We start from the raw sequence: 27,277 nt of genomic DNA, 5'->3' as shown, positions 1-27,277 counted from the left end.
ACGGTGTTGGATCTAGCCCTGATCTTTTGACTGGGTGAGAGCTTTCTGTTTAATTCAGAGACTCTGTCCCTCACCACCCCTTTTTGTAAATATTTTTGTCCACCCTAAGCGTGGAAGGGTATTCTCAGATGTGAGACCCTTGCTCATTGCACCATCAGGATTCAAGCAAACCGGGCCGAAGACGGCTGTAATGCCAGAAACCGGTCCCCGGGAGCTTGTTTCCTTCCCAGTGTAAGAATTGGCTTCTGTAGTTTGGTTTGTCCTGTTCCCATCATGCACTGGGACAGGAACAGACTAATTTGCATACAGTCAGGTTCTGAAACTGGGATGGTGCAGTGAGCTAAAAAACGGTGTTGGATCTAGCCCTGATCTTTTGACTGGGTGAGAGCTTTCTGTTTAATTCAGAGACTCTGTCCCTCACCACCCCTTTTTGTAAATATTTTTGTCCACCCTAAGCGTGGAAGGGTATTCTCAGATGTGAGACCCTTGCTCATTGCACCATCAGGATTCAAGCAAACCGGGCCGAAGACGGCTGTAATGCCAGAAACCGGTCCCCGGGAGCTTGTTTCCTTCCCAGTGTAAGAATTGGCTTCTGTAGTTTGGTTTGTCCTGTTCCCATCATGCACTGGGACAGGAACAGACTAATTTGCATACAGTCAGGTTCTGAAACTGGGATGGTGCAGTGAGCTAAAAAACGGTGTTGGATCTAGCCCTGATCTTTTGACTGGGTGAGAGCTTTCTGTTTAATTCAGAGACTCTGTCCCTCACCACCCCTTTTTGTAAATATTTTTGTCCACCCTAAGCGTGGAAGGGTATTCTCAGATGTGAGACCCTTGCTCATTGCACCATCAGGATTCAAGCAAACCGGGCCGAAGACGGCTGTAATGCCAGAAACCGGTCCCCGGGAGCTTGTTTCCTTCCCAGTGTAAGAATTGGCTTCTGTAGTTTGGTTTGTCCTGTTCCCATCATGCACTGGGACAGGAACAGACTAATTTGCATACAGTCAGGTTCTGAAACTGGGATGGTGCAGTGAGCTAAAAAACGGTGTTGGATCTAGCCCTGATCTTTTGACTGGGTGAGAGCTTTCTGTTTAATTCAGAGACTCTGTCCCTCACCACCCCTTTTTGTAAATATTTTTGTCCACCCTAAGCGTGGAAGGGTATTCTCAGATGTGAGACCCTTGCTCATTGCACCATCAGGATTCAAGCAAACCGGGCCGAAGACGGCTGTAATGCCAGAAACCGGTCCCCGGGAGCTTGTTTCCTTCCCAGTGTAAGAATTGGCTTCTGTAGTTTGGTTTGTCCTGTTCCCATCATGCACTGGGACAGGAACAGACTAATTTGCATACAGTCAGGTTCTGAAACTGGGATGGTGCAGTGAGCTAAAAAACGGTGTTGGATCTAGCCCTGATCTTTTGACTGGGTGAGAGCTTTCTGTTTAATTCAGAGACTCTGTCCCTCACCACCCCTTTTTGTAAATACAAATACTTTGAGGCAGCTGGGACGGAATCCTCAAGCAAGACTCCTTCAGGGGCGTGGCGCAGGGGGGACCATCATTCATGGTATCCCCCTTTCACCCCGACACATATGAGTATCTGTGAGATATGGGAGACTCGAGAGCAAATAAACATTCTGCAGGGAGGCCGCGCCATTTTGAGCTATGGCCCTGTGCCCCTTCCGTACTGGTGTCCTAACTCCATCCCTAGTCACAATTAAGTGTGACTTCCGGATACACACGATAACTGGGTTTAGTGTACAAAGTTCTTAATCAGTACTTTTGCAGGATGAGTGACAGAATGATATGATGGGAATCAAAGCAAAATGTGGATTTGGGGTTTTGATAGCAGAAACACAGAAAAGCAGAATATGTAGTTAGCCAGAAGCGGCGAATATCACCGAAATGAAATGGGGGTCAATGTCACTGCCAGACTGGTAGAATGAAAAAAAAGGACTTCATTCAAAAGCAACTGTTAGTTTTTATAGCGGATGGCGCATTCATGGGACTGGAGAGGCAGGATTTGAACATTGCTTTTTGGGCCTCTCAACAAGGTTGGGGGTGTAATGACGGACACGCTTATCCGGAAAATGATGGCCGAAGTATGTTGTCAGGCATCTATCTTAACTACATTCCGCTTTTCAGGCATAATTAGGGACCCTGCTGCAAAGAGCAATCTTCAGGCTTAATTATGGTCGGAAGTGAAGTGAGCTTAACCTGAAGGGGCGGCCCAGGCCCGGCGGACAGGTGAGGGCCTCACCTGCAGCTCAGCAAAGGTCACTGAACAGCAGAAAGGTCACTGTAATTTGCACGGTCGCCTCTGACCCACGTGATCTGCCGAGTTCGAATCCAGGCAAAGGGTCGAAGCGGCCTTCCACGTTTTCGAGGTTGGTAAATCGAACACCATTAGATCGAGCAACAGTGACAGCGCACAGAAAGAGCAGGTCTCATATGAAGCGCTATATATGAAACAAGTTGTTCCAAAAAGACGGCAGGTGAAATAGACATGTGGGCAGGTTAGGGCCGTCTGTAAGTGGCACACGCCAGAGTTAGAGCAGGTGTTAGGGACCAGGCCGTACACTCTGGTTTGCATAGGGAGGCAGTGGGGAGCGTTCCGGGCGGAACAGACATTCACTCCTTTTGATGTCGTGTTTTTTGCCAGCCCATTCATTCATGGACTTTACGCTTCCAATCAGCTACATCACATACCCACTGTTACGTAAACTGGCCTCCTGGCCTATTTTATTGCTATTTCTGTTAATCACGTTCGCGAAAAGCAAAGCTGTGATTCGCGCTCAGCCTGTGGAGGTGTTGTGTTTGCTGGCTGTAAAATATTAAACACGCTGGAAAATCTCCACCAGAAAACTTTCCACACACAGACATCACCGCGAAGAATGCCGCGACTGTTTAAAACAAACAGAATTGGCGCCTGCGTCGCAATGCTGGGAAGTGGCTCCCTCCCCAGTCACCACGGCCTACGGCCTACTCCCCCCCCCACCCCCCCACCCCCAAACTCAACATTCGTTTCCGGCCAAAGACTACCAAAATCGCGGTCTTTAGTTTGTAGAGCGAAACATGCCTGATGGCGGGAAACTGAGGAAGTAAAGTGGATGAGGAGTCAAACCATGCCACAGGGATGGGAGTTAAAAGCTGCCCAGGCAATATTTAAAATACCAGCCCCTTAATGAAAAGGATGCGGGGGGAGTTAAGCGACTTTCCCTCTCCAATAGGGTTTGGTATGTGCCGCCGCCCCCCCCCCCATCGGAAGTTTAGCAAAAAAATAAAATAAAAAAATAAGCGAATTCATATGATTCATTCCATATCACAATCAGTGATTGTCACAGCAGCAACCAATTGCAAATTAAGCATGTGGTAAGCCTATCGGAAAATTGTGCGATGCTCCCCCCTCGGCGGTTTTCATAACTGGTTGGCCTGGGGAATCTTCACACCATTCAGTCCTAAAAGAAACACACAAGCCCTTAGGAGACACTTTTCTCCGTTGTGCACAATTTGGCCTGTCCACCGCACAAAATAGAAATTGCAATAAACAAGTTGCACAAAGTGGACGCTCGTTGTCGGTTCCACTTACTTAAGAATAGGAACTAGTTTTGTATATAGCTAGTGCTTGAAATGAAAAAAAAAATGCAAGTATACCAGAGTACCTGCTTGTTCCGAGAAGTGCAGGTACTCTTCAATGAAAAGTATTACATCTCTCCTAAGTGCAGGTACTCTCCATCTCAAAATAAACAAGCATTGGAAATGCAATAGGGCTCGCATTAGGAAAGTTTGAGCTATTGGTGTTATAAATGATTTTTTTTTATTTATGTTTTTTTTTTAAAATAGCTAAATTAATGGCTTTGTCATTTACAATGCCAATAGTTATAACTTTCGCAAATGTGACACCTATAGCATTTGTAATGCAACATGTTTTGTATTTACGTGACTTAGATGTATTGATATTACAAATAACAATGGCTTTTAATTTTTTTAAATAATTAATACTTAAATAATTTATTTAATTTGTAATGGCAATAGCTTAAACTTTTGTAAATAACATTTGTGAAGATTATGTTCAGTGTTTTTTATTGTGGCGAAAATCCAAGAACAGAATGAAATATTAACATCTTTTTGTGATTTGTAATAAAGCGTGAAAGCTTGAAAACAGCTTGAAACATTGAAAGAACATATTTGAACCAGTGATGCTGTGGTTGCGCTGAGTGATGGTGTGGTTGCGCTGAGTGATGGTGTGGTTGTGCTGAGTGATGCTGTGGTTGCGCTGAGTGATGCTGTGGTTGCGCTGAGTGATGCTGTGGTTGCGCTGAGTGGTGGGTGCATTGGTGGAGCTTAGTTGGAGCATCGGTGGAGCTGTGTGGTGGGTGCATCGGTGGAGCTGTGTGGTGGGTGCATCAGTGGAGCTGTGTGGTGGGTGCATCGGTGGAGCTGTGTGGTGGGTGCATTGGTGGAGCTGTGTCAGTGGAGCTGTGTGGTGGCTGCATCGCTGGAGCTGTGTGGTGGGTGCATCGGTGAAGATGTGTGGTGGGTGGGGTGCATCGGTGGAGCAGTTTGGTGGGTGCATTGGTGGAGCTTAGTTGGAGCTGTGTGGTGGGTGCATCAGTGTAGTTGTGTGGTGGGTGCATCGGTGGAGCTGTGTGGTGGGTGCATTGGTGGAACTGTGTCGGTGGAGCTGTGTGGTGGCTGCATCGCTGGAGCTGTGTGGTGGGTGCATCTGTGAAGATGTGTGGTGGGTGCATCGGTGAAGATGTGTGGTGGTTGCCTCGGTGGAGCTGTGTGGTGGGTGCCTCGGTGGAGCTGTGTGGTGGGTGCATCGGTGGAGCTGTGTGGTGGGTGCATCGGTGGAGCTGTGTGGTGGGTGCATCTGTGGAGCTGTGTGGTGGGTGCCTCTGTGGAGCTGTGTGGTGGGTGCATCTGTTGAGCTGTGTGGTGGGTGCCTCGGTGGAGCTGTGTGGTGGGTGCCTCGGTGGAGCTGTGTGGTGGGTGTCTCGGTGGAGCTGTGTGGTGGGTGCATCGGTGGAGCTGTGTGGTAAGTGCCTCGGTGGAGCTGTGTGGTGGGTGCCTCGGTGGAGCTGTGTGGTGGGTGCATCAGTGGAGCTTTGTGGTGGGGTCATCTGTGGAGCTCTGTGGTGGGTGCATCGGTGGAGCTGTGTTGGTAGAGCTGTGTGGTGGTTGCATCAGTGGAGCTGTGTGGTGGGTGCATCGGTAGAGCTGTGTCGATGGAGCTGTGTGGTGGTTGCATCAGTGGAGCTGTGTGGTGGGTGCATCGGTGGAGCTGTGTTGGTGGAGCTGTGTGGTGGGTGCATCGGTGGAGCTGGATGGTGGGTGCATCAGTGGAGCTGTGTGTTGGGTGCATCGGTGCTGCAGTCTGTGTAACATTGGAGATAATTATGAAACTACCACATGGGCTGGTTGTAGCAGTCTGTCCTCATAGGGAGCCTGCATGCATTCCTTAATCTTAGACACTGGTTTTCTGTACCCCTCTCTGTAGCTGTGTAACTTAAGATATAACTATTAAGCAAAGCACACGCCCCTATGGTCCGCACAGAGTCTTTTGGGCCTCTCTGGTAACAGATGGCTTGCACAAAGCTAAATAAATGTCAGGATTCCTGGTAGCTGCCACAGTGATATTTCTAAAATATTGTTTACTGCTAACTCAACCAGTCCTGGTTTCCTCAAGCACCACCCCCCTGCATGTGGTTTCAGATCTCCATTTTGAGCTTCCCCCAAACGTATTTTGATTTAATTGTGTTCCCATGAGTTGCTTTTATTGCTAAACTTGACCACTTGCTGTGTGGTGGGTGCCTCTGTGGAGCTGTGTGGTGGGTGCATCTGTTGAGCTGTGTGGTGGGTGCATCTGTTGAGCTGTGTGGTGGGTGCCTCGGTGGAGCTGTGTGGTGGGTGCCTCGGTGGAGCTGTGTGGTGGGTGCATCGGTGGAGCTGTGTGGTAAGTGCCTCGGTGGAGCTGTGTGGTGGGTGCCTCGGTGGAGCTGTGTGGTGGGTGCATCAGTGGAGCTTTGTGGTGGGGTCATCTGTGGAGCTCTGTGGTGGGTGCATCAGTGGAGCTGTGTTGGTAGAGCTTTGTGGTGGTTGCATCAGTGGAGCTGTGTGGTGGGTGCATCGGTGGAGCTGTGTCGATGGAGCTGTGTGGTGGTTGCATCAGTGGAGCTGTGTGGTGGGTGCATCGGTGGAGCTGTGTTGGTGGAGCTGTGTGGTGGGTGCATCGGTGGAGCTGTGTCGATGGAGCTGTGTGGTGGTTGCATCAGTGGAGCTGTGTGGTGGGTGCATTGGTGGAACTGTGTCGGTGGAGCTGTGTGGTGGCTGCATCGCTGGAGCTGTGTGGTGGGTGCATCGGTGAAGATGTGTGGTGGGTGCATCGGTGGAGCTGTGTGGTGGGTGCCTCGGTGGAGCTGTGTGGTGGGTGCCTCGGTGGAGCTGTGTGGTGGGTGCATCGGAGGAGATGTGTGGTGGGTGCATCGGTGGAGCTGTGTGGTGGGTGCATCTGTGGAGCTGTGTGGTGGGTGCATCTGTGGAGCTGTGTGGTGGGTGCATCTGTTGAGCTGTGTGGTGGGTGCATCTGTTGAGCTGTGTGGTGGGTGCCTCGGTGGAGCTGTGTGGTGGGTGCCTCGGTGGAGCTGTGTGGTGGGTGCCGCGGTGGAGCTGTGTGGTGGGTGCATCGGTGGAGCTGTGTGGTAAGTGCCTCGGTGGAGCTGTGTGGTGGGTGCCTCGGTGGAGCTGTGTGGTGGGTGCATCAGTGGAGCTTTGTGGTGGGGTCATCTGTGGAGCTCTGTGGTGGGTGCATTGGTGGAGCTGTGTTGGTAGAGCTGTGTGGTGGTTGCATCAGTGGAGCTGTGTGGTGGGTGCATCGGTGGAGCTGTGTCGATGGAGCTGTGTGGTGGTTGCATCAGTGGAGCTGTGTGGTGGGTGCATCGGTGGAGCTGTGTTGGTGGAGCTGTGTGGTGGGTGCATCGGTGGAGCTGGATGGTGGGTGCATCAGTGGAGCTGTGTGTTGGGTGCATCGGTGCTGCAGTCTGTGTAACATTGGAGATAATTATGAAACTACCACATGTGCTGGTTGTAGCAGTCTGTCCTCATAGGGAGCCTGCATGCATTCCTTAATCTTAGACACTGGTTTTCTGTACCCCTCTCTGTAGCTGTGTAACTTAAGATATAACTATTAAGCAAAGCGCACACCTCTATGGTCCGCACAGAGTCTTTTGGGCCTCTCTGGTAACAGATGGCTTGCACAAAGCTAAATAAATGTCAGGATTCTTGGTAGCTGCCACAGTGATATTTCTAATATATTGTTTACTGCTAACTCAACCAGTCCTGGTTTCCTCAAGCACCACCCCCCTGCATGTGGTTTCAGATCTCTATTTTGAGCTTCCCCCAAACGTATTTTGATTTAATTGTGTTCCCATGAGTTGCTTTTATTGCTAAACTTGACCCCTTGCTGTGTGGTGGGTGCCTCTGTGGAGCTGTGTGGTGGGTGCATCTGTTGAGCTGTGTGGTGGGTGCCTCGGTGGAGCTGTGTGGTAAGTGCCTCGGTGGAGCTGTGTGGTAAGTGCCTCGGTGGAGCTGTGTGGTAAGTGCCTCGGTGGAGCGGTGTGGTGGGTGCCTCGGTGGAGCTGTGTGGTGGGTGCATCAGTGGAGCTTTGTGGTGGGGTCATCTGTGGAGCTCTGTGGTGGGTGCATCAGTGGAGCTGTGTGGTGGTGCATCGGTGGAGCTGTGTTGGTGGAGCTATGTGGTGGGTGCATCGGTGGAGCTGGATGGTGGGTGCATCAGTGGAGCTGTGTGTTGGGTGCATCGGTGCTGCAGTCTGTGTAACATTGGAGATAATTATGAAACTACCACATGTGCTGGTTGTAGCAGTCTGTCCTCATAGGGAGCCTGCATGCATTCCTTAATCTTAGACACTGGTTTTCTGTACCCCTCTCTGTAGCTGTGTAACTTAAGATATAACTATTAAGCAAAGCGCACACCTCTATGGTCCGCACAGAGTCTTTTGGGCCTCTCTGGTAACAGATGGCTTGCACAAAGCTAAATAAATGTCAGGATTCCTGGTAGCTGCCACAGTGATATTTCTAATATATTGTTTACTGCTAACTCAACCAGTCCTGGTTTCCTCAAGCACCACCCCCCTGCATGTGGTTTCAGATCTCCATTTTGAGCTTCCCCCAAACGTATTTTGATTTAATTGTGTTCCCATGAGTTGCTTTTATTGCTAAACTTGACCACTTGCTGTGTGGTGGGTGCCTCTGTGGAGCTGTGTGGTGGATGCATCTGTTGAGCTGTGTGGTGGGTGCATCTGTTGAGCTGTGTGGTGGGTGCCTCGGTGGAGCTGTGTGGTGGGTGCCTCGGTGGAGCTGTGTGGTGGGTGCCTCGGTGGAGCTGTGTGGTGGGTGCCGCGGTGGAGCTGTGTGGTGGGTGCATCGGTGGAGCTGTGTGGTAAGTGCCTCGGTGGAGCTGTGTGGTGGGTGCCTCGGTGGAGCTGTGTGGTGGGTGCATCAGTGGAGCTTTGTGGTGGGGTCATCTGTGGAGCTCTGTGGTGGGTGCATTGGTGGAGCTGTGTTGGTAGAGCTGTGTGGTGGTTGCATCAGTGGAGCTGTGTGGTGGGTGCATCGGTGGAGCTGTGTCGATGGAGCTGTGTGGTGGTTGCATCAGTGGAGCTGTGTGGTGGGTGCATCGGTGGAGCTGTGTTGGTGGAGCTGTGTGGTGGGTGCATCGGTGGAGCTGGATGGTGGGTGCATCAGTGGAGCTGTGTGTTGGGTGCATCGGTGCTGCAGTCTGTGTAACATTGGAGATAATTATGAAACTACCACATGTGCTGGTTGTAGCAGTCTGTCCTCATAGGGAGCCTGCATGCATTCCTTAATCTTAGACACTGGTTTTCTGTACCCCTCTCTGTAGCTGTGTAACTTAAGATATAACTATTAAGCAAAGCGCACACCTCTATGGTCCGCACAGAGTCTTTTGGGCCTCTCTGGTAACAGATGGCTTGCACAAAGCTAAATAAATGTCAGGATTCTTGGTAGCTGCCACAGTGATATTTCTAATATATTGTTTACTGCTAACTCAACCAGTCCTGGTTTCCTCAAGCACCACCCCCCTGCATGTGGTTTCAGATCTCTATTTTGAGCTTCCCCCAAACGTATTTTGATTTAATTGTGTTCCCATGAGTTGCTTTTATTGCTAAACTTGACCCCTTGCTGTGTGGTGGGTGCCTCTGTGGAGCTGTGTGGTGGGTGCATCTGTTGAGCTGTGTGGTGGGTGCCTCGGTGGAGCTGTGTGGTAAGTGCCTCGGTGGAGCTGTGTGGTAAGTGCCTCGGTGGAGCTGTGTGGTAAGTGCCTCGGTGGAGCGGTGTGGTGGGTGCCTCGGTGGAGCTGTGTGGTGGGTGCATCAGTGGAGCTTTGTGGTGGGGTCATCTGTGGAGCTCTGTGGTGGGTGCATCAGTGGAGCTGTGTGGTGGTGCATCGGTGGAGCTGTGTTGGTGGAGCTATGTGGTGGGTGCATCGGTGGAGCTGGATGGTGGGTGCATCAGTGGAGCTGTGTGTTGGGTGCATCGGTGCTGCAGTCTGTGTAACATTGGAGATAATTATGAAACTACCACATGTGCTGGTTGTAGCAGTCTGTCCTCATAGGGAGCCTGCATGCATTCCTTAATCTTAGACACTGGTTTTCTGTACCCCTCTCTGTAGCTGTGTAACTTAAGATATAACTATTAAGCAAAGCGCACACCTCTATGGTCCGCACAGAGTCTTTTGGGCCTCTCTGGTAACAGATGGCTTGCACAAAGCTAAATAAATGTCAGGATTCCTGGTAGCTGCCACAGTGATATTTCTAATATATTGTTTACTGCTAACTCAACCAGTCCTGGTTTCCTCAAGCACCACCCCCCTGCATGTGGTTTCAGATCTCCATTTTGAGCTTCCCCCAAACGTATTTTGATTTAATTGTGTTCCCATGAGTTGCTTTTATTGCTAAACTTGACCACTTGCTGTGTGGTGGGTGCCTCTGTGGAGCTGTGTGGTGGATGCATCTGTTGAGCTGTGTGGTGGGTGCATCTGTTGAGCTGTGTGGTGGGTGCCTCGGTGGAGCTGTGTGGTGGGTGCCTCGGTGGAGCTGTGTGGGGGGTGCATCGGTGGAGCTGTGTGGGGGGTGCATCGGTGGAGCTGTGTGGTGGGTGCCTCGGTGGAGCTGTGTGGTGGGTGCATCAGTGGAGCTTTGTGGTGGGGTCATCTGTGGAGCTCTGTGGTGGGTGCATCAGTGGAGCTGTGTTGGTAGAGCTGTGTGGTGGTTGCATCAGTGGAGCTGTGTGGTGGGTGCATCGGTGGAGCTGTGTCGATGGAGCTGTGTGGTGGTTGCATCAGTGGAGCTGTGTGGTGGGTGCATCGGTGGAGCTGTGTTGGTGGAGCTGTGTGGTGGGTGCATCGGTGGAGCTGGATGGTGGGTGCATCAGTGGAGCTGTGTGTTGGGTGCATCGGTGCTGCAGTCTGTGTAACGTTGGAGATAATTATGAAACTACCACATGTGCTGGTTGTAGCAGTCTGTCCTCATAGGGAGCCTGCATGCATTCCTTAATCTTAGACACTGGTTTTCTGTACCCCTCTCTGTAGCTGTGTAGCTTAAGATATAACTATTAAGCAAAGCGCACACCTCTATGGTCCGCACAGAGTCTTTTGGGCCTCTCTGGTAACAGATGGCTTGCACAAAGCTAAATAAATGTCAGGATTCCTGGTAGCTGCCACAGTGATATTTCTAATATATTGTTTACTGCTAACTCAACCAGTCCTGGTTTCCTCAAGCACCACCCCCCTGCATGTGGTTTCAGATCTCCATTTTGAGCTTCCCCCAAACGTATTTTGATTTAATTGTGTTCCCATGAGTTGCTTTTATTGCTAAACTTGACCACTTGCTGTGTGGTGGGTGCCTCTGTGGAGCTGTGTGGTGGGTGCATCTGTTGAGCTGTGTGGTGGGTGCATCTGTTGAGCTGTGTGGTGGGTGCCTCGGTGGAGCTGTGTGGTGGGTGCCTCGGTGGAGCTGTGTGGGGGGTGCATCGGTGGAGCTGTGTGGTAAGTGCCTCGGTGGAGCTGTGTGGTGGGTGCCTCGGTGGAGCTGTGTGGTGGGTGCATCAGTGGAGCTTTGTGGTGGGGTCATCTGTGGAGCTCTGTGGTGGGTGCATCAGTGGAGCTGTGTTGGTAGAGCTGTGTGGTGGTTGCATCAGTGGAGCTGTGTGGTGGGTGCATCGGTGGAGCTGGGTGGTGGGTGCATCGGTGGAGATGTGTCGGTGGAGCTGTGTGGTGGCTGCATCGGTGGAGCTGTGTGGGGGGTGCATCGGTGAAGCTGTGTGGTGGCTGCATCGGTGGAGCTGTGTGGTGGGTGCATCGGTGGAGCTGGATGGTGGGTGCATCAGTGGAGCTGTGTGTTGGGTGCATCGGTGCTGCAGTCTGTGTAACGTTGGAGATAATTATGAAACTACCACATGTGCTGGTTGTAGCAGTCTGTCCTCATAGGGAGCCTGCATGCATTCCTTAATCTTAGACACTGGTTTTCTGTACCCCTCTCTGTAGCTGTGTAGCTTAAGATATAACTATTAAGCAAAGCGCACACCTCTATGGTCCGCACAGAGTCTTTTGGGCCTCTCTGGTAACAGATGGCTTGCACAAAGCTAAATAAATGTCAGGATTCCTGGTAGCTGCCACAGTGATATTTCTAATATATTGTTTACTGCTAACTCAACCAGTCCTGGTTTCCTCAAGCACCACCCCCCTGCATGTGGTTTCAGATCTCCATTTTGAGCTTCCCCCAAACGTATTTTGATTTAATTGTGTTCCCATGAGTTGCTTTTATTGCTAAACTTGACCACTTGCTGTGTGGTGGGTGCCTCTGTGGAGCTGTGTGGTGGGTGCATCTGTTGAGCTGTGTGGTGGGTGCATCTGTTGAGCTGTGTGGTGGGTGCCTCGGTGGAGCTGTGTGGTGGGTGCCTCGGTGGAGCTGTGTGGGGGGTGCATCGGTGGAGCTGTGTGGTAAGTGCCTCGGTGGAGCTGTGTGGTGGGTGCCTCGGTGGAGCTGTGTGGTGGGTGCATCAGTGGAGCTTTGTGGTGGGGTCATCTGTGGAGCTCTGTGGTGGGTGCATCAGTGGAGCTGTGTTGGTAGAGCTGTGTGGTGGTTGCATCAGTGGAGCTGTGTGGTGGGTGCATCGGTGGAGCTGGGTGGTGGGTGCATCGGTGGAGATGTGTCGGTGGAGCTGTGTGGTGGCTGCATCGGTGGAGCTGTGTGGGGGGTGCATCGGTGAAGCTGTGTGGTGGCTGCATCGGTGGAGCTGTGTGGTGGGTGCATCGGTGGAGCTGGATGGTGGGTGCATCAGTGGAGCTGTGTGTTGGGTGCATCGGTGCTGCAGTCTGTGTAACGTTGGAGATAATTATGAAACTACCAAATGTGCTGGTTGTAGCAGTCTGTCCTCATAGGGAGCCTGCATGCATTCCTTAATCTTAGACACTGGTTTTCTGTACCCCTCTCTGTAGCTGTGTAGCTTAAGATATAACTATTAAGCAAAGTGCACACCTCTATGGTCCGCACAGAGTCTTTTGGGCCTCTCTGGTAACAGATGGCTTGCACAAAGCTAAATAAATGTCAGGATTCATGGTAGCTGCCACAGTGATATTTCGAATATATTGTTTACTGCTAACTCAACCAGTCCTGGTTTCCTCAAGCACCACCCCCCTGCATGTAGTTTCAGATCTCCATTTTGAGCTTCCCCCAAACGTATTTTGATTTAATTGTGTTCCCATGAGTTGCTTTTATTGCTAAACTTGACCACTTACTGGCCTTCCAGCTTCTGTCAATGAAGCCATATCGGTTGGAGGGATTTTTAAAGGGCTGTAGTAAATTGTCACCTCCCTGGGCATGTTTGGGTCCTGAGTGCCTTGCGTTTTCTGCACCATCACTGGATAGAGTTCCGTTTCACCTACTGCATGGTTTGCTCCCTTTTAGCCTGTAAATTAAGTGGTTCCAGAGGAGTTATATAGAATTTGTCATCTTGCTACATACATACGGTCCGTTTTACAGTTACTAAATGAACTCCATGTGCTGTGTAGTTAACGGTGTTTTATTATATTTAGAAAATATTACCGATCCACAGTGTGGACTTGGCATGTATTCGGAGGGTCGAATGTAGAAATGCTGCTAGTCCTTATTTGTCTGTTAAATTAGTACCTGTAATGAATGTATTTTTGATTACTTTGGTAATGACATATTGCGTTACCTTATTCTACATTAGCGTTTTGACTGTAAAGCCTCCATTCAAGATTGAATGTCTTAATGCCCTTCATTGAGTGCGCTGCTTTTGTGCCTCCATCCTTAATGTGTCTGTCAGTGATCACTGTGATAAGCTGCCTACTTTAGTGTGCCTCTCCATGATCACTGCGAGGAGTTGCCTTCTTCTTTAATGTGCCAGTCATCAGGTGTGGGAAGCTGCCTCCTTCCTTTCGTGTATTTCTTTCACCGCACAAACCCCTAACAGACTTCACAAACACACCACACACACAGAAGCACCACATTACACACATGAGGAATCCCACACAGATTGGGGGGGGGTGCAATATTACCTACAGACATACAGCAATGAGGCGCGCGTGGTACTTTGGGGCAATCAAGCACGACACCCTGGTTTCAGAAAAGGATTAAAAGCAACGCAAAGATTTCGTGTTGAGGAAAAGGGGAAATCTGCAACAGCGGGGGACCCATTTTCACTTCCTCGTGAGTCTTAAGAACTGCAGCTGCAGAGAGGAGCCGGGCAGTGCGGGCAGACCAGACAGACGGTGGCAGCAGTCATGAGCAACTGGATTGTGAACGAGGGGATCTCCATCGTTGTGATTGTGAGTACACCAGTGGTTCCCTTTTAATTACTGCCTTTCAGGGCTGGTGCAAAATTCATAATAGCAGGTTTGTTGATGACGTTTAGCTGTAACTGTTGCCAGTGTTCAAACTTTTGCGTGAAATGGTGGGAATGACGTGGCAGGGTCACAGTGGTGCACGTTTTTAATTATTTGATTCACGTATGTGTAAAAATGTCTCAGCAGTGACCTCGAGGCAATGAATATATATGTTTCTGTGCCTGCAATATCAGTTAGAGAGAAGGGGTAAAAAAATACTTTGAGTGCAGGTGAAATGTTGCACTACCGAGTGAATGCCCTGTGCCGAAATACGTAATGTATTTTGATGCACATGAGAAAGTATAGAAAAGGAAAAGTGTGCGCATTCGACGCACACTTGCCATGATCTGATTTGAAGCATGTAGCCAGAAAGCATGTTCCATCATGGCGTGTCAGACGACTGTATTAGTGTCAGCAGTGTCGAGTCAGGTGTGAGAAGATGTAAGCTTCTCGTAGGGCGAGCCGAGCATCTACGAGTTATTCTGAGGTTGTCATTCAATTCTGCCCTCTAAATGAAGCCCCTAGTTTCTATAAGAGTGCTTTGACAATACTGTGTTATGTTGTGTCAGATTAGCATACCTCTACCGCACGCACCCCGGGGAAACCCTTCTCTGCTTGCTATTTCTACTTCTGGCAAATCAAATGCACAAATTAAGCAACTTGATTGTTGAACTGCAATCAAATAGAATGTTTGGCCTCCCAATCTCCATAAACCTGTAATCTTGTACTGGACACATTAGGAGTGCTTAGAAACAGACGGGGCTAACATAGCAAGAGCTATAAACAAGTTAAACACGTTTTAAAAGGAGACACGGCCTCCGGCCGTGAAACTGAAAGTACGGCCGGCCGGCCGTGAATAATTAGCGGGTGAGAAATGCGCTGGGAGGGCTGCCTTTGATGTGGTAATGCGAGGCAGGCAGGCAGGCGGCTGGTGGCATTGTGCACGCGCTTTTTAGGGCTTGCGCTTGCGCAATGACCTAAAAAGCACATGCACTCAAAGAAATCGCCAGTGGAATCGCCAGTGGTGGATAAAGACTGGATAAGCCCCCATAGAGCTTCCAGCTGTGCACATGTGCACAGCAGGCGAGCCCTAAAAAGTGCTGGTACTCTGTACCGGACATACCAGCCCATTTAAAGCACTGTATATAGCGCTTCACCTCACACGTCTGACATTTCGAAGAGCTGTAAATAATGTAACCAGGAGTCATGGAATTGCCAGGACAATTCTGCATTTTCCCTGTTGGGCCCAGCAAATTTCAGTGAATTTAGCAGGTTTCGGTACTTAGGGACGGTCTATGGAACAGACAGGGAAGAAAGTTTTAATGTGTTTCAGTGGAAAAGCAAACACAAAGAGATGATGGACGGAGCGCTGAAACTTTTTAGACACTTACTCCCAGTCACAGATCCGGGTTGAATCCATCATCATTCTTTAGCTCACTATGCTACCCCAGTTCAGACACAGTTATATGCAAACCAGTCTTGGCCCTGTGCCTCATGGGAACAGTCCAGCCCGAACTGCCAAGCCATGCCTTCCCTGTTTGCTTTGTTCGCCCTAAGTTGGCTGTGTATGCCCGGACGTGGGTCCCTTGCTCACCTTGCCACTGGATTCAAGCTAGCCTGGCTGACGAGGGGCGTTACCCCGAAACCAGTCCCAGGATGCTTGTTTCCGGTTCAGGGAAGACATGGCTTGGCAGTTCGGGCTGGGCTATTCCCATGAGGCACAGGGTCAAGACTGATTTGCATATGGCTGGGACTGAACTGGGGTGGCGAAGTGAGCTAAAGAACGATGATGGATTCAACCCAGATCTGTGACTGGGGGTGCATGTCTGAAAAGTTTCAGCACTCCATCCATCATCTCTTCGTGGTTGCTTTCAGTGCAAAACACAGCAGTAAGCAATTTAGTTAACAGACAATAATATGTGCGAAAGGTGTCGTCAATTTCCCAGAGCACATTATGGTCTATGTTTTCATCTTTGGTGATGACAAATTAATTTATGCCCTTCAGTTGATTCGGATTTGTAGTCCTACTTCCATGTTCACGAGATGTCCTGGTTTGTGGTTTTCAAAATCTAGTTAACGTAGTTGTAAATATCAAGTATTACCAGGGCACAAGTCGTAAAAAAAGAAGTGGGGGGGGGGGACGCTGTCACCAGAAGTGAAGTCACAACATGAAGTGACGTCACAAAAGGTGGCTTGCACCATCGGGCTCATTGCCTCCCCTCGCTCACCCCTTAGATGCGATTGCATCTACGAAGCCTGCACGCGTGCAGCGTCCTGTGAGCTCTAATCTAGTCCCAGAGAGGCAAATAGTGAAGTCCAGCTGTTTGGCAGGGGGGCCTGCATCCACCTGGTAAAATAAGTGGGGTGCCGGCCTCCACCCGGTAAAATAAGTGGGGGGACGCCATCCACCCGAGTGGTAACCCGACTCGAGCCCTGAGTATTACCATTACTCATTTTAAAATTAGAAGATTTATGAACCTCAAAAGTGTGAAAGGCTGAGTCAACTACTGAATTCCAACTGCTGATCATCACCTATGTCAGCGACAAACACTCAACGTAACAAGCCGTTAAGCTGGCTGGTGACCCTGTGTTTGCTCTATAGTTGAGGTTTCCACCTGTCTGCAGATCCTATGGGTGATACAGAGGCTGTACCTCCAACTTTAGTCTTTAAACCTGTCCATTGCTCTTTGCAACAAGGTAGCTCATTATACCTGTAAAGCGGAATGTGGATTAAGATCGACGGCTGATAACATTCTTTGGTCATGCTTTTCGGGATAAGGATCTCACTTGTACTCTCAATCTAGTTAAGACGCCAAAAGAAGTCGATGTTGAAATCCCGCCTGTCAGGTCCCACGATAGTAACAAACTTGTTCTCACAAATTTCAATTTTGGAACATTAAATACGGGATGAATATTGATTTGTCACTGTGAGAGCAAGGGCATATTATTGTTTTCTTTAAACAAGTGCAACAGAGCTAAAGTGAAAATGGATAGACTTGTGCTAGCGGCTGGATGCTGTTCAGTCTGCCTTCTTGGTGCTGTTCGCTAACTTACTGCTCCTTTACATGGTGCGATATGTTATTATCACCTTTATAAACTTAATCTACTCATGAAGGGTATCTCCCATTTTCTTAATCTTTTGTCATTATTTGTTTTTTAGTCACAACACCCCCTGCTATTGTTGGAGGTTGTCACTTACAAAAGAAAGCGGATGTTGCCAATTATTTACGATATCGAGGTTTACCACAAGTATCATCTTTTTGCAAAGTTTCTACAGAGGAAAGGTTGGTGTGATATTTGTAAAAAATAAGTGACTTCCAGAACTTCAGGTCACTTTTCAGAAAAAAGGCTTACCTATTATAACGACAGGAAGTGGCTTGTATTCACTAAATGCTGGGTACTCCTGGACAGATGACCACATGCTGATTCCAGAGGAGTTGTCAGCCTATGTACAGTTCTGCAAAGACAAAATGACACAATCACTTATAATGTTCAGCCGGAGAAAGTATTCCGTGCTACAAGTAAATACTACAGTAAGTGTTCTATCAAACAAACAATACAATGACACTGCTTTAACACGCGCCGTTCCTTAATTTATATGCCAACCAATATATTTATTGGAGGAACTTCACTTGCATACTTTTCCACGAAGACAACTATACAGCAAAGGGGTCACACCGGGGGAGCAGCTTGAGAGTACCTACAAATAGTTTTTATCTATGATGTTTTGACTTCAAGATTGACAGATTGTACCACCAGTGAGCTAAAAGACATTGAAAGGATATAGACCTGCCAACCATAAAATAACTTTCATTTTGTGAGCCTGCAGGAAGATGGGGTCAGGGTATAAAGTCTTAGGCTGTGGACCTCCTGCACTGCCTACAGATCACACCTGCCCTCCCCCACAACAACAAAGACATCACCCAGAGCAGCCTCCCACACGCTTGGAAGGGGTTAAATGGAGCCCAGCTCTGCAGACCATTCACCCCGAGCGAGGCATGTGCTTCCAGCTCATGTGTTAATGGATGGCCAGTGGATTGCCATGCGATGAGTGGTGTAATCATGGGCAACACGGCTGTGTGATGAGAGTTGGCAGGTCTGACAGTATTTTCAATGGTAGCCAGTGTGCAGAGTGTACGAATGAGCATTCCTAAAGTTTCTTGAATCTTTGGGTCAGTCACATTGAGGACAGCATAAGACTGACATGTTCACTTGTTGGTTCCCAATCAATTACACATCATGAGCAAATTAGTAATGTTAAAAATGGAAGCAGTAGGGTAACCTTATTGAACGTACACTTCTAAAGGAACAAGAGGCTTTTATTAATTGAAAATCATGGATATGGACCTATTATCGATATTAGTATTAAAAAGCAAACGTGCAGCAAGGGTTACTTACCCGAATGCCAAATTTATGGTACTTTTTATATGCCAAACTGGCCTCACTAAATCAAGGAAGATAATCCATATTTAACTGATATATAAAGTGATACAATGTTCACCAAGAATTCATCAGAAGAGTAAAAACCATGGCAACTGCCAGAGCAAGTAACATCTAATTTAGGCGTGGTGCTTAGGTGGGATAATATGCGCAGCAAGGTTAGTTTCTAGAAGACCACTTCATCAGATACAAATGCTAGCAAACCAAATGTGGTTCACCTAGCCTCGAAGGTGCAGCGAAGCCTTAAGACATTCCACCATGAACGTATAGGGTGAGGCTTATTTAGAGCAGAGCCTCAGTTGCGACCTCCAATATCTACTTCTATTTTTAACTCGACGGCTCAAGTGCAACTGTACTGCGAATTTCGATGCAGGTGTGTCAACTTACAAGAAAGGTAAGATGAGTGAACCAGGATCATGTTGCACCATTAACTTAATTCATTCTGTGGTCAGGCTGCTTGGGAGAGAAAATAAGCTTTTCCCTGGTCAGTTGAGACAGGTGTCTCAGTCAAAGACTTTGGAAGTAGCATGTGAGGCAAGGAGAAGACATATTTCTGGCCATATTGAAAACTACATTATCCACTGAATTAAAATTAGGTCAAAACTGTGGAGCTTCCAAAACATTCGACTAGAAGCTTTAGCCACAGCTTGCAGCCTCTACTCAGTGATCAACATCTGAACACTGCTAAGGGCAGTGTGGTGAGAAAAGGATTCAATTTTAGCTGAATTGAAGAGTTAAGGGTTGTGCAGGTGCCCCAGCATGGTCCAACTCTTTCATTGGACGCAGTTCCTCAAATCTAGCACTATCCAGACAAGTTAACGAGTTATGGAAAAGGCGGGGTTCACAAGCACAAATTCACAAAGTTTCTTAGACCAGCTTTTCAGATTATTGCCAATCCAACAGCCTAGCAGTTGATGGGATCACCTGAAAAATAATGGGTCAAAGAAAAACAGCAGAAGATTATTTTAAATCCAACAAGAATGCCGTGAAGAAGTGCAGTGCTATGATTATCAAGAGGTCTGATTTCTGAAAAGTGTTATTTGGCCCACAACATTTCAGAAAAAAATATATCTGTTGCAGCCAATGAGAGCTGATATGCTTTAGTGGTGGATCTGGATGGTTAGTTTTACAGCCAAGCCTTATGCCGTAAAGATTGTGGAAGCAGCATTACAATAACTTACTGACGCGAGGAATAGTGAAACAGTGTTTACTTAAGGACATGCTTGGTCTGCTCCAAAGTCAATGTTGAAGCAGGAGCAAGGGGTAGGGTGCATTTATGACAAGATAGAGCTTACGCCAAGTGACCTCTAGGAGAGGTGCAAAACTGGAAAACTCTAACATTCTTGCCTTAGGTCATTATTAAATATTTATCTCACGAGAGCATCTCACAGTGCGTGTGGAGGACCTTTTTACGACATGTTTGCTCTTCTTTTAACATTATCAAAAGGCCTAGGGTAACGCCGGCCTAAAATGGATTAAAATAGCCACGCACTTACTTATTACTTCTCGGAGGCCTAGCATGGATTTCGAATTTCATAGTTTTAAAGGTATGGTGTGTGTGTTACCATTATTCATATAGTGCACCTCTGTAAATTGTGTGGCTTCTTAACCCTTGAGGGCTGTCTGGAATGTGCATTCATACTGGTACCTGGGATATCGGTGTGTATGCACTGATGAGTCGCTCTCGAAGGTGTCAAGAATCAGTCTTGCGGTGGTAAAGTAGCTCGGATTATGGATGCGCCTGAACATACAAGGCACACACTATATTTGCTCAATATGCAAGTGATCGTACACAACATGCTTCTTTGAGCCCAGTTGAAGATGTGCTGCAGCTCAGACCAAGCAAGAAGTCCTATTTTTAATATGGGTCCTTGGGCCATATTAGGATGCCATGATTTGTGCTGCCCCAATGCAGACGGGGTCTGTATATTTCTTTTTATGGTTTACTGCACATATACCGACTGGAAATGTATCCAAGTTAGTGTATGGGCTGCAATCAGCATACCTCGAAAAGACGAATAGCAGAGCTTCTAATGGGCATGTCCTGTTAGGTACAGAGAACCAGCACTTCTCAGTACTGGTGCAATACTTCTAATACTTCTAATGGGAGCGTAATGGCACTTCTCAGTAGCAAATAGGTACTCTGGGATAGCGAGTACCTGCACTTCTACTCTTCAAGTTACAACACTGACAAAGAGGAAATTACTGCCCTCTGTGTCAGAGCTGTGCAGAGAACAGGTTAAAAATGCAGCCAATGTTATGTGATCTCCTCCTCTTTTGCACAAGGGTGGGGCGCGCTCTGAATGTGTGAAGTGCTATTTGAAGGAAGAGGTTCATAGCAAGTCCTTTGCCCCCATCTTGGTTATATTAAAGTGTGATGTTGGCACCATTAGTGGGTTCTGTTTTACTGGTAGTGTTGGGTGTTGGAATGCAGAACTGATGTTTAAAGGCCATCAAAGCAATATGTATGGTTTTACCAGGTGCTACCTTAGATTTTATTAAAAGTGACAAAAAGTTTGCTTTACTTCATTGCGTGATTTCTTAAAAAACCTATGCAACAGTATACAAAGACAGAGGTTCAGTGTAAGTGCTCAACTTTAACAATAAAGTTAAAAACATCATTATGTCCTTAAGTACTGACTTTGACGGTGAAGTTAACATCATTAAGAACTAAAACCTAAAAGTTCAATAAGTTTGGCTTAAACAGTTGGGAATTAAAAAAGACTAAAAGAGGAATCATTATGACATGAAGCCTCTGTTGTCTGATGCACAGACCATGATATTTTTTAGATTATATTCGATTAGAGAAGAGAGTTTAGCATCTTCCTAAATTAAAAGTGACAGTAGATGGCCTTAGGCACCGTTTTCAGAGCATGAGAATGTGGGCGTTGGTGCAACTGTGATGTGGGATTGATGGACTCCTATGCGATAAAGCATTAATGTTTATCAAGCTCATACACTACATTTATTACACCTAGGTTATACATTACTTTGTAGTAAGATATACCCTGTTAAGTGAATATTGCATGTGCACACGCCAATGAGCTACCTTACTTGAGTAAATTGTAAATGCTCCTTTTTTAACCTAGTGACCCTAGAAACATGGCCTAAGTAGCTGCAATCCGTGCTTTCCATGGGCTTGTGAATACCTGCTTTTAATTTTGAATCAGACAGTAGCAGCACTTGCCACCACTTGTGCAATTCTTTTAATAGGAGAGTACCAGTACCAGAAAAGCTGGGCCTAGAGGCTTAGTGGGCTCATGCGTCCCCTGTAGGGGCCTGTGATTGGCCTCATTGTCACAGGTTCAAATCCCTGCCTGTTCACTCAGCCTTTAATCCTCCTGAAGTCGATAAAATGAGTACCCTTGAGTTGGGTAACAAACATCTGTTACTCGGCGTCAAGGTGCCCTTCTGGGGGAACGTGCTTTACAAATACACGTTCTGTTCTCAGCAGCGTACAGGTACTCTGGGGTAGTGAGTACCTGCACCTCTGGATTTCCATTGAAAACACCGGTCGCAGCTTTGCAAACAGTAATGTAAAAAACAAACAGCAGGTGTTGTTAAAACAGGGGTAAATAAAGAGGGGGGTGTCGCTGCTTGGGCTGAGGGAAGTCTTTTGAAGAATGCTTTTTGGTTTCTAGTAAATGTCTAAAAGTTGGTTGAGCGACCTCAGACATTAAAATGCAGGTCTCGAGAAAACAGCAGAGGGTATGGGGCCAAAAGGGGCTTTCAGTAATGTAAATGTCTTATGAGTTCACTGTAACGTGCTATACTGTGAGCCTTGCTGTCAATGCGATAGTGACGAAGACATATACTCGCCGGTCTTTGGTTTACTGCTGTAGGTGGACTGACTAGTATATCTACAAACTATGTTTATTGATTTGTGTTTGCCTTGGTTCACTTGTAAAGCGCTCTGAGGGCCAAGTTCGCGCAATATAAAGCTTTCCAAATTAAATAAATGTTTTCTATTCCTTTTTAACATTCCCAGCCAGGGAAGCGAATAAAATTATTTTTTCCACTAGCCAGGGAATTTTTAACTTTTTTAATCACATCTTTAGGTCCCTACACCTCACCACCTCCACTGTCACTGCACAAACACATAGTCTTTCACCACAAAATTATAGTGCTCCCGCGCAGCTCGTAGGTCGCAGCACGCCCCGCCCCGTAGAGGGACGGGAAGACCCCCATGATGAAGCATGACACTAAGGGACTCTTAGTGTGTGAGGGGTATTTTAAAAGCACATAGTGCCTTCATCCCACTGGTTCGATGAAGAGCCAACCTCCCTTTCAAAAATATATTTATGAAAACCCTTAAAAATAAACACTTGCACTTTTTCTTGATAGAATCTCTTTGTTTATATGTGATTTACAACTGACCTATAAAGAATGGCAAATAACTTCAATCATCAGTTTTCACTGAAACTTTCAATGCACAACAGGGAAACTTTGCAACCTGGACCGAGAATGCGAGAGTCTTTGAAAAGGGACCTGGCTCTTGCATTGATGCACATGGAATCTTAAGACATTCTATTGCGTCTTTACATGGAAACACATTGCAGTTTCACCCATCCGCCCCTGTCGGAAGCAGTGCTGCCCCTGTGAAGACGGAATGTCTATAGTGCTTGCATCACCCCCAGAGTATGGGTTGTCGAATGCCTTGCTATTTATGGCGGGGGAAGTGTGATTGGCATTAAAAACGTGTGTGTGTGTGGGGGGGGGGGGGGGGTGGGGGGCTAGGGGGAGAAGGGGAGAGAAAATAGTGTGGTGGTCAAAGTTCAACGCCTGAAGAGCAACCTTTTCTACAGGTGAGTTCGCAGTGACTGGTATTTTTGGGAGGTTCTGTGTGCACAAAGGCGAGTGGGGTTTAGGAGTGACCAAAATAAACAAATCACAATGCATTCAGATCTTGTTCGTGCTATATAAAACTGGAAAAAAAATGTGCTATGGGGAGGGAACTTGTTTCCAGTCCTGGGCTTTTCACTTGCAAATGATCAAACATGCTCGTTCAATTAAAGCAAAGCAAGCCTACACCACCCAGAATGCACTGGGCTATCCAGAGTCGACCTATGTCTAGATACTCCCTGGGGCAGAAATACAATTGGCGTCCTCCCTGCTGGTGAATACAATGAGACTGTGGGGAGCCCCTTTTGTGTTCAGAGGGCAATCCCTGGCTGATTTAATCAGAGCAGTGAGTGTCCTCTGAACACCTCTCTGCATCCCCTCATCTGAATTTTGCACAGATTCGCATCTCACGCTGGGGCCAAATTGTTTGTTGGGAGGGGGGTTAGTAGTGTGCGCCATAAGGGGTTAGAGTTGATAGGAGTGCAAATAAGCAGGCCGATGGGGTGCTAAATAAAGCGCCTGCAGCACTGGAGCCAAGTGACAAAGACTCTGCTGTGTGCATGAACTTAATACAGACAGCTCCTTACGCCTGTCTGAAAAGTGGCGCCCTGGGCCCAGCACGCCCATGCCAACAGCCGAGCCTGGGGCTATCAAAGAAATCTTGGGACTGGAGCTTTGGAGCATGTGGCAACCCTTCGAAATGAAGAGACCATGAAGAGGGCCCCGTTCACACCGCTGTAAAGCTTCCTCGCGGCGCCTTTAAGATGACTCAGCGCCTCTCCGAAATGACCACGTTACATAACCTGCGGTCCTTCTTGTGACAGGCAACAAGGATGCTTTTGTGACACCGACAGCTGCACAATGGGAACTTGGGCCTAAGCCAAACATTACCGGCCCCATCTCAGTTTACGGGATAGTTCGGGCGCTTTGTTATTTCAGGGGTGGCTTGGATTAGTTATAGATGAGAATGGCACGCAGAATGCGTAACTTCGCGCGTAAAACGATGCGTGCAGCGTTAACCATGGAGGAGGCCATGGTCTCGAGGGGGCGTGGCGCACGCGACACCGGCAGAACTGCATAGGGCATACGCTACCTAAAACTTTTCATGTATGAAATGGAGCCGGCATTACGAGGGATGCCGGCTTGGATTTCAGATGTGGGCGGTGGCAACATGCACACCATACCGTGCTGCCCTTCTAGGGTAATGCCAACCCCTTCTCATAACCGGAGCTGGGAATGGGTGCGGCCGAGGAGGGAGGAGCCTCCTTCACTGTAGCTCGGAGGGAGCAGCTGATGGCGCGCGCACAGCCAGCTGCCGGGCGACAGAAGAAGCGTGCGTCACGCGGGTCCCTCCAACACAATGGCCGCTCTGCTGAACACAATGCAGGGCGTGCGTGAGATTTCAAACCTCATTCAAAGACACCGAGACCTTTGTTTGGTCATGGACTTGAGTTTTACGGATTTCTGTACTTGATGGTTGAGGGCGGCGTAGTGCGCCACAAAATGGTGCCCCTCTAGACAAAATTTACTGAAATATTAAAGTTTCACTCACATGGCAGGCTCGTAAATATTTAACAAAGCCAGGTTGACCAGGGGTGGCCCCCTGCATCGCGGAAGCTGCAGGGGTCTGCATTCCACCCTTGATGAGGCCACGCCATCCTGAAGGGGCCGGACAGCTGCCGGCTGCTAGGGTTGTAATGAGATGCGACTATGATGACGTGATGACCCAAAGCCATGGTCATCTGGCAGGTGCACTTAGGAGTCAACGGCGTCAGTTATCAGGTTACTTTGTGGTACCAATGACACTGGTGCCACAATAGCTACAGCCTATTTAGAATAGTGGTAGACAAATGAAGGTGCTGGTCCGTGTGGAGATTTGTCCTCCCATCACCTCGCTGGCTTGAGCTGTGCACAGGCAGGCAGTGTTGGGGGGGACTCCTACTTGTCTTTGCTTGGTTCAGACCAGCGCTATGCAGCCAGGAAGGATTTACAAGACAACAATGACTCTCTCTACAAGTGATATCACTCACTTGGGCCAGGCTACACAATTATGGCCATAATCTATTATATGAACAAGTGAAAAGCACGATTCATCACCTGGCAGATACACACACACACGTGTTGTGAAATCTGACAAATTCGATGTACATAGACAGCATTCATTCCCCTTCTTCTCCCACTCCTCTCCTTGTGAGCACCATGGATACTGTAGATTATTGACTATATCACCCTGCCAGTAAGAACCCGTACCCCTATGCATATGTACAGCCATTCTAGGCACCATGACCTTTTTACCCATTAGAATCCCTAGCCTCCCTCCTGTGCGTATCTTGCACCCCCTCTCTCATGTATAGACCACCACACCCTTTCCCTTTGCGCGACCCTGATGTGAAAGGTAACCCTCCTGCTTGACCCAGGCCTTCTCCATTTCCCTCTCGAAGAAGCATCCTTCGCCTCAGCTGACATGGCCCCCCCCCCCCCCAGTTGTATCTGGCTGCCCCTGTTCCCCCATGTACAGGTCGTAAGATCTCACTCTCTCTCTCCCTCTCAGCGCGGCTCTGGTCCTGCACGCACCCCGTCCCCCCTCCTTCTCCTCACATGAACAAGTCATAAACCCTCTTCTTACGCAAAGCCCTGTCTTTGAGGGTCACGGCCGCGCCTGACCAGCACCTCCTTCCCTTCCATGAATGTCCCTCTGTTGACAAGCCTTCCCTCTGCGCTCGATTGTCCACGCAGACATGAATACCCCTCCTTTGATGACCCCTACCCCCGAGTCCGGCTGACCACACATGTCCGAGGCCATCGCCTAAGCCAGGGGATACCATTTACTGCCCTTATTGTATGCCTAGCCACCCCACCCCCCCTGGGCCATGATCAGGCGTACATCCTACCAAAACACTCAGCTGCGTGATTGCCCTCCCCTCTTATCAGCAGGTCAAAGGTCCCCATTGTGAACGTATGTGGAGTAGGATCGTCACGAGGATTATAGGAATGTTTTCCTTTTGCGACACACTGACCTGATTGTATCATCAAATGTCCTGCAAATGTATAAAAACCAGAGTCTCACGCTCACTTGTTAGAGCACCTCCCGAAAGACACTGTGTTTCGTGTCCGAAATGACATGCTCTCCTCATGAGAAATAAACTCTGTTCTTGATTCCTGCTCCCAGCGCCCGTCTCTTTATTTGATAATTATTCAGAATGGGAACTGAGAGGCGGTTTGCGCCAGCAGCCTGGGCATCGTTAGAATTATGGGCTCACTTTCCACAATTGGCGTCCCAACGCGGGGTCCATCAGTGACATAGGGTTCGGTAAGAGAGATCCAGACGAAGAAGTGAACATCTAAATGATCGGGGTATGCCTGCCTTGAGAGGGCCCTCGCCCGGCTGCCGATCGACAGAACTTCACCAATTCTGAACGGACCTCTCTTGAGTGACCTATTGTCCTGACTGGAAACCCACAGGAATGCCACATGGAGTAAGAGAACGATCGGGCGCTGGAGGAAGGAGTCGAAGAACTGTCCGTATGGTCCGGTCCGGGTAAGATTAAGTAGGGTGTTTTTACGCCTGATTGGTAGGGTGTTTTTACGCCTGATTGGTAGGGTGGCTCTGTCCACCTGATTGATTGATTGTTTGTATTGAAAACCGGTATTTGTATACTGGCATTGTTGGTATTGGTTCATTTAGCTTTGAGGGCTACTTGACATATTGGTTCTCTTCTGAGAACGAGACATTCTCTGTTTTCAAACAGCGGCGAAAAGGAACGTCGCCCCTCTTTGCAGATAGAGAAGGGTAGGTAATACAGACTTTTGTCCCCGGTATTGATCCGTCATGCCTACTTTTCTCCCCACTGTTTGAAGTCGATTGATAACCGATGTTATTCTTTAAGAATTGTTGAAGTCGGTTGATAGTCGATGGTTGCTCTTTGAGATCTTCCCTGTCTACAAACTGAGACGAGTAGAAATATTCTGTCTTCCTTTCTGGATAGCGAAGGGCAGGTAATTTAGACATTTGTCCCCGTTGTAATCCGTCATGCCTGTTTTTCTCCCCACTGA

The 27,277-nt window shown here is 48.2% G+C and overlaps 1 protein-coding gene across 1 annotated transcript in view; it reads right to left on the bottom strand.

Annotated features, from left to right (window-relative positions):
* The window catches only part of OSGIN1 (oxidative stress induced growth inhibitor 1), a 66,864-nt gene that overhangs the window by 17,875 nt on the left and 21,712 nt on the right, over positions 1–27,277 (bottom strand). Inside the window, exon 2 of the mRNA XM_086948893.1 lies at positions 17,297–17,399. Within this exon, the coding sequence (XP_086805019.1) occupies positions 17,297–17,363 (67 nt within the window). The 5' untranslated portion in view covers positions 17,364–17,399. The remainder of the gene's footprint in view (positions 1–17,296; positions 17,400–27,277) is intronic.

This window comes from Lissotriton vulgaris, unplaced genomic scaffold (genome assembly GCF_964263255.1).
Source record: "Lissotriton vulgaris unplaced genomic scaffold, aLisVul1.2 SCAFFOLD_1262, whole genome shotgun sequence".
Lineage (NCBI taxonomy): Eukaryota > Metazoa > Chordata > Amphibia > Caudata > Salamandridae > Lissotriton > Lissotriton vulgaris.
Note: the sequence above shows the minus strand (reverse complement) of the source record. Positions and strands in the feature narration are given on the sequence as shown.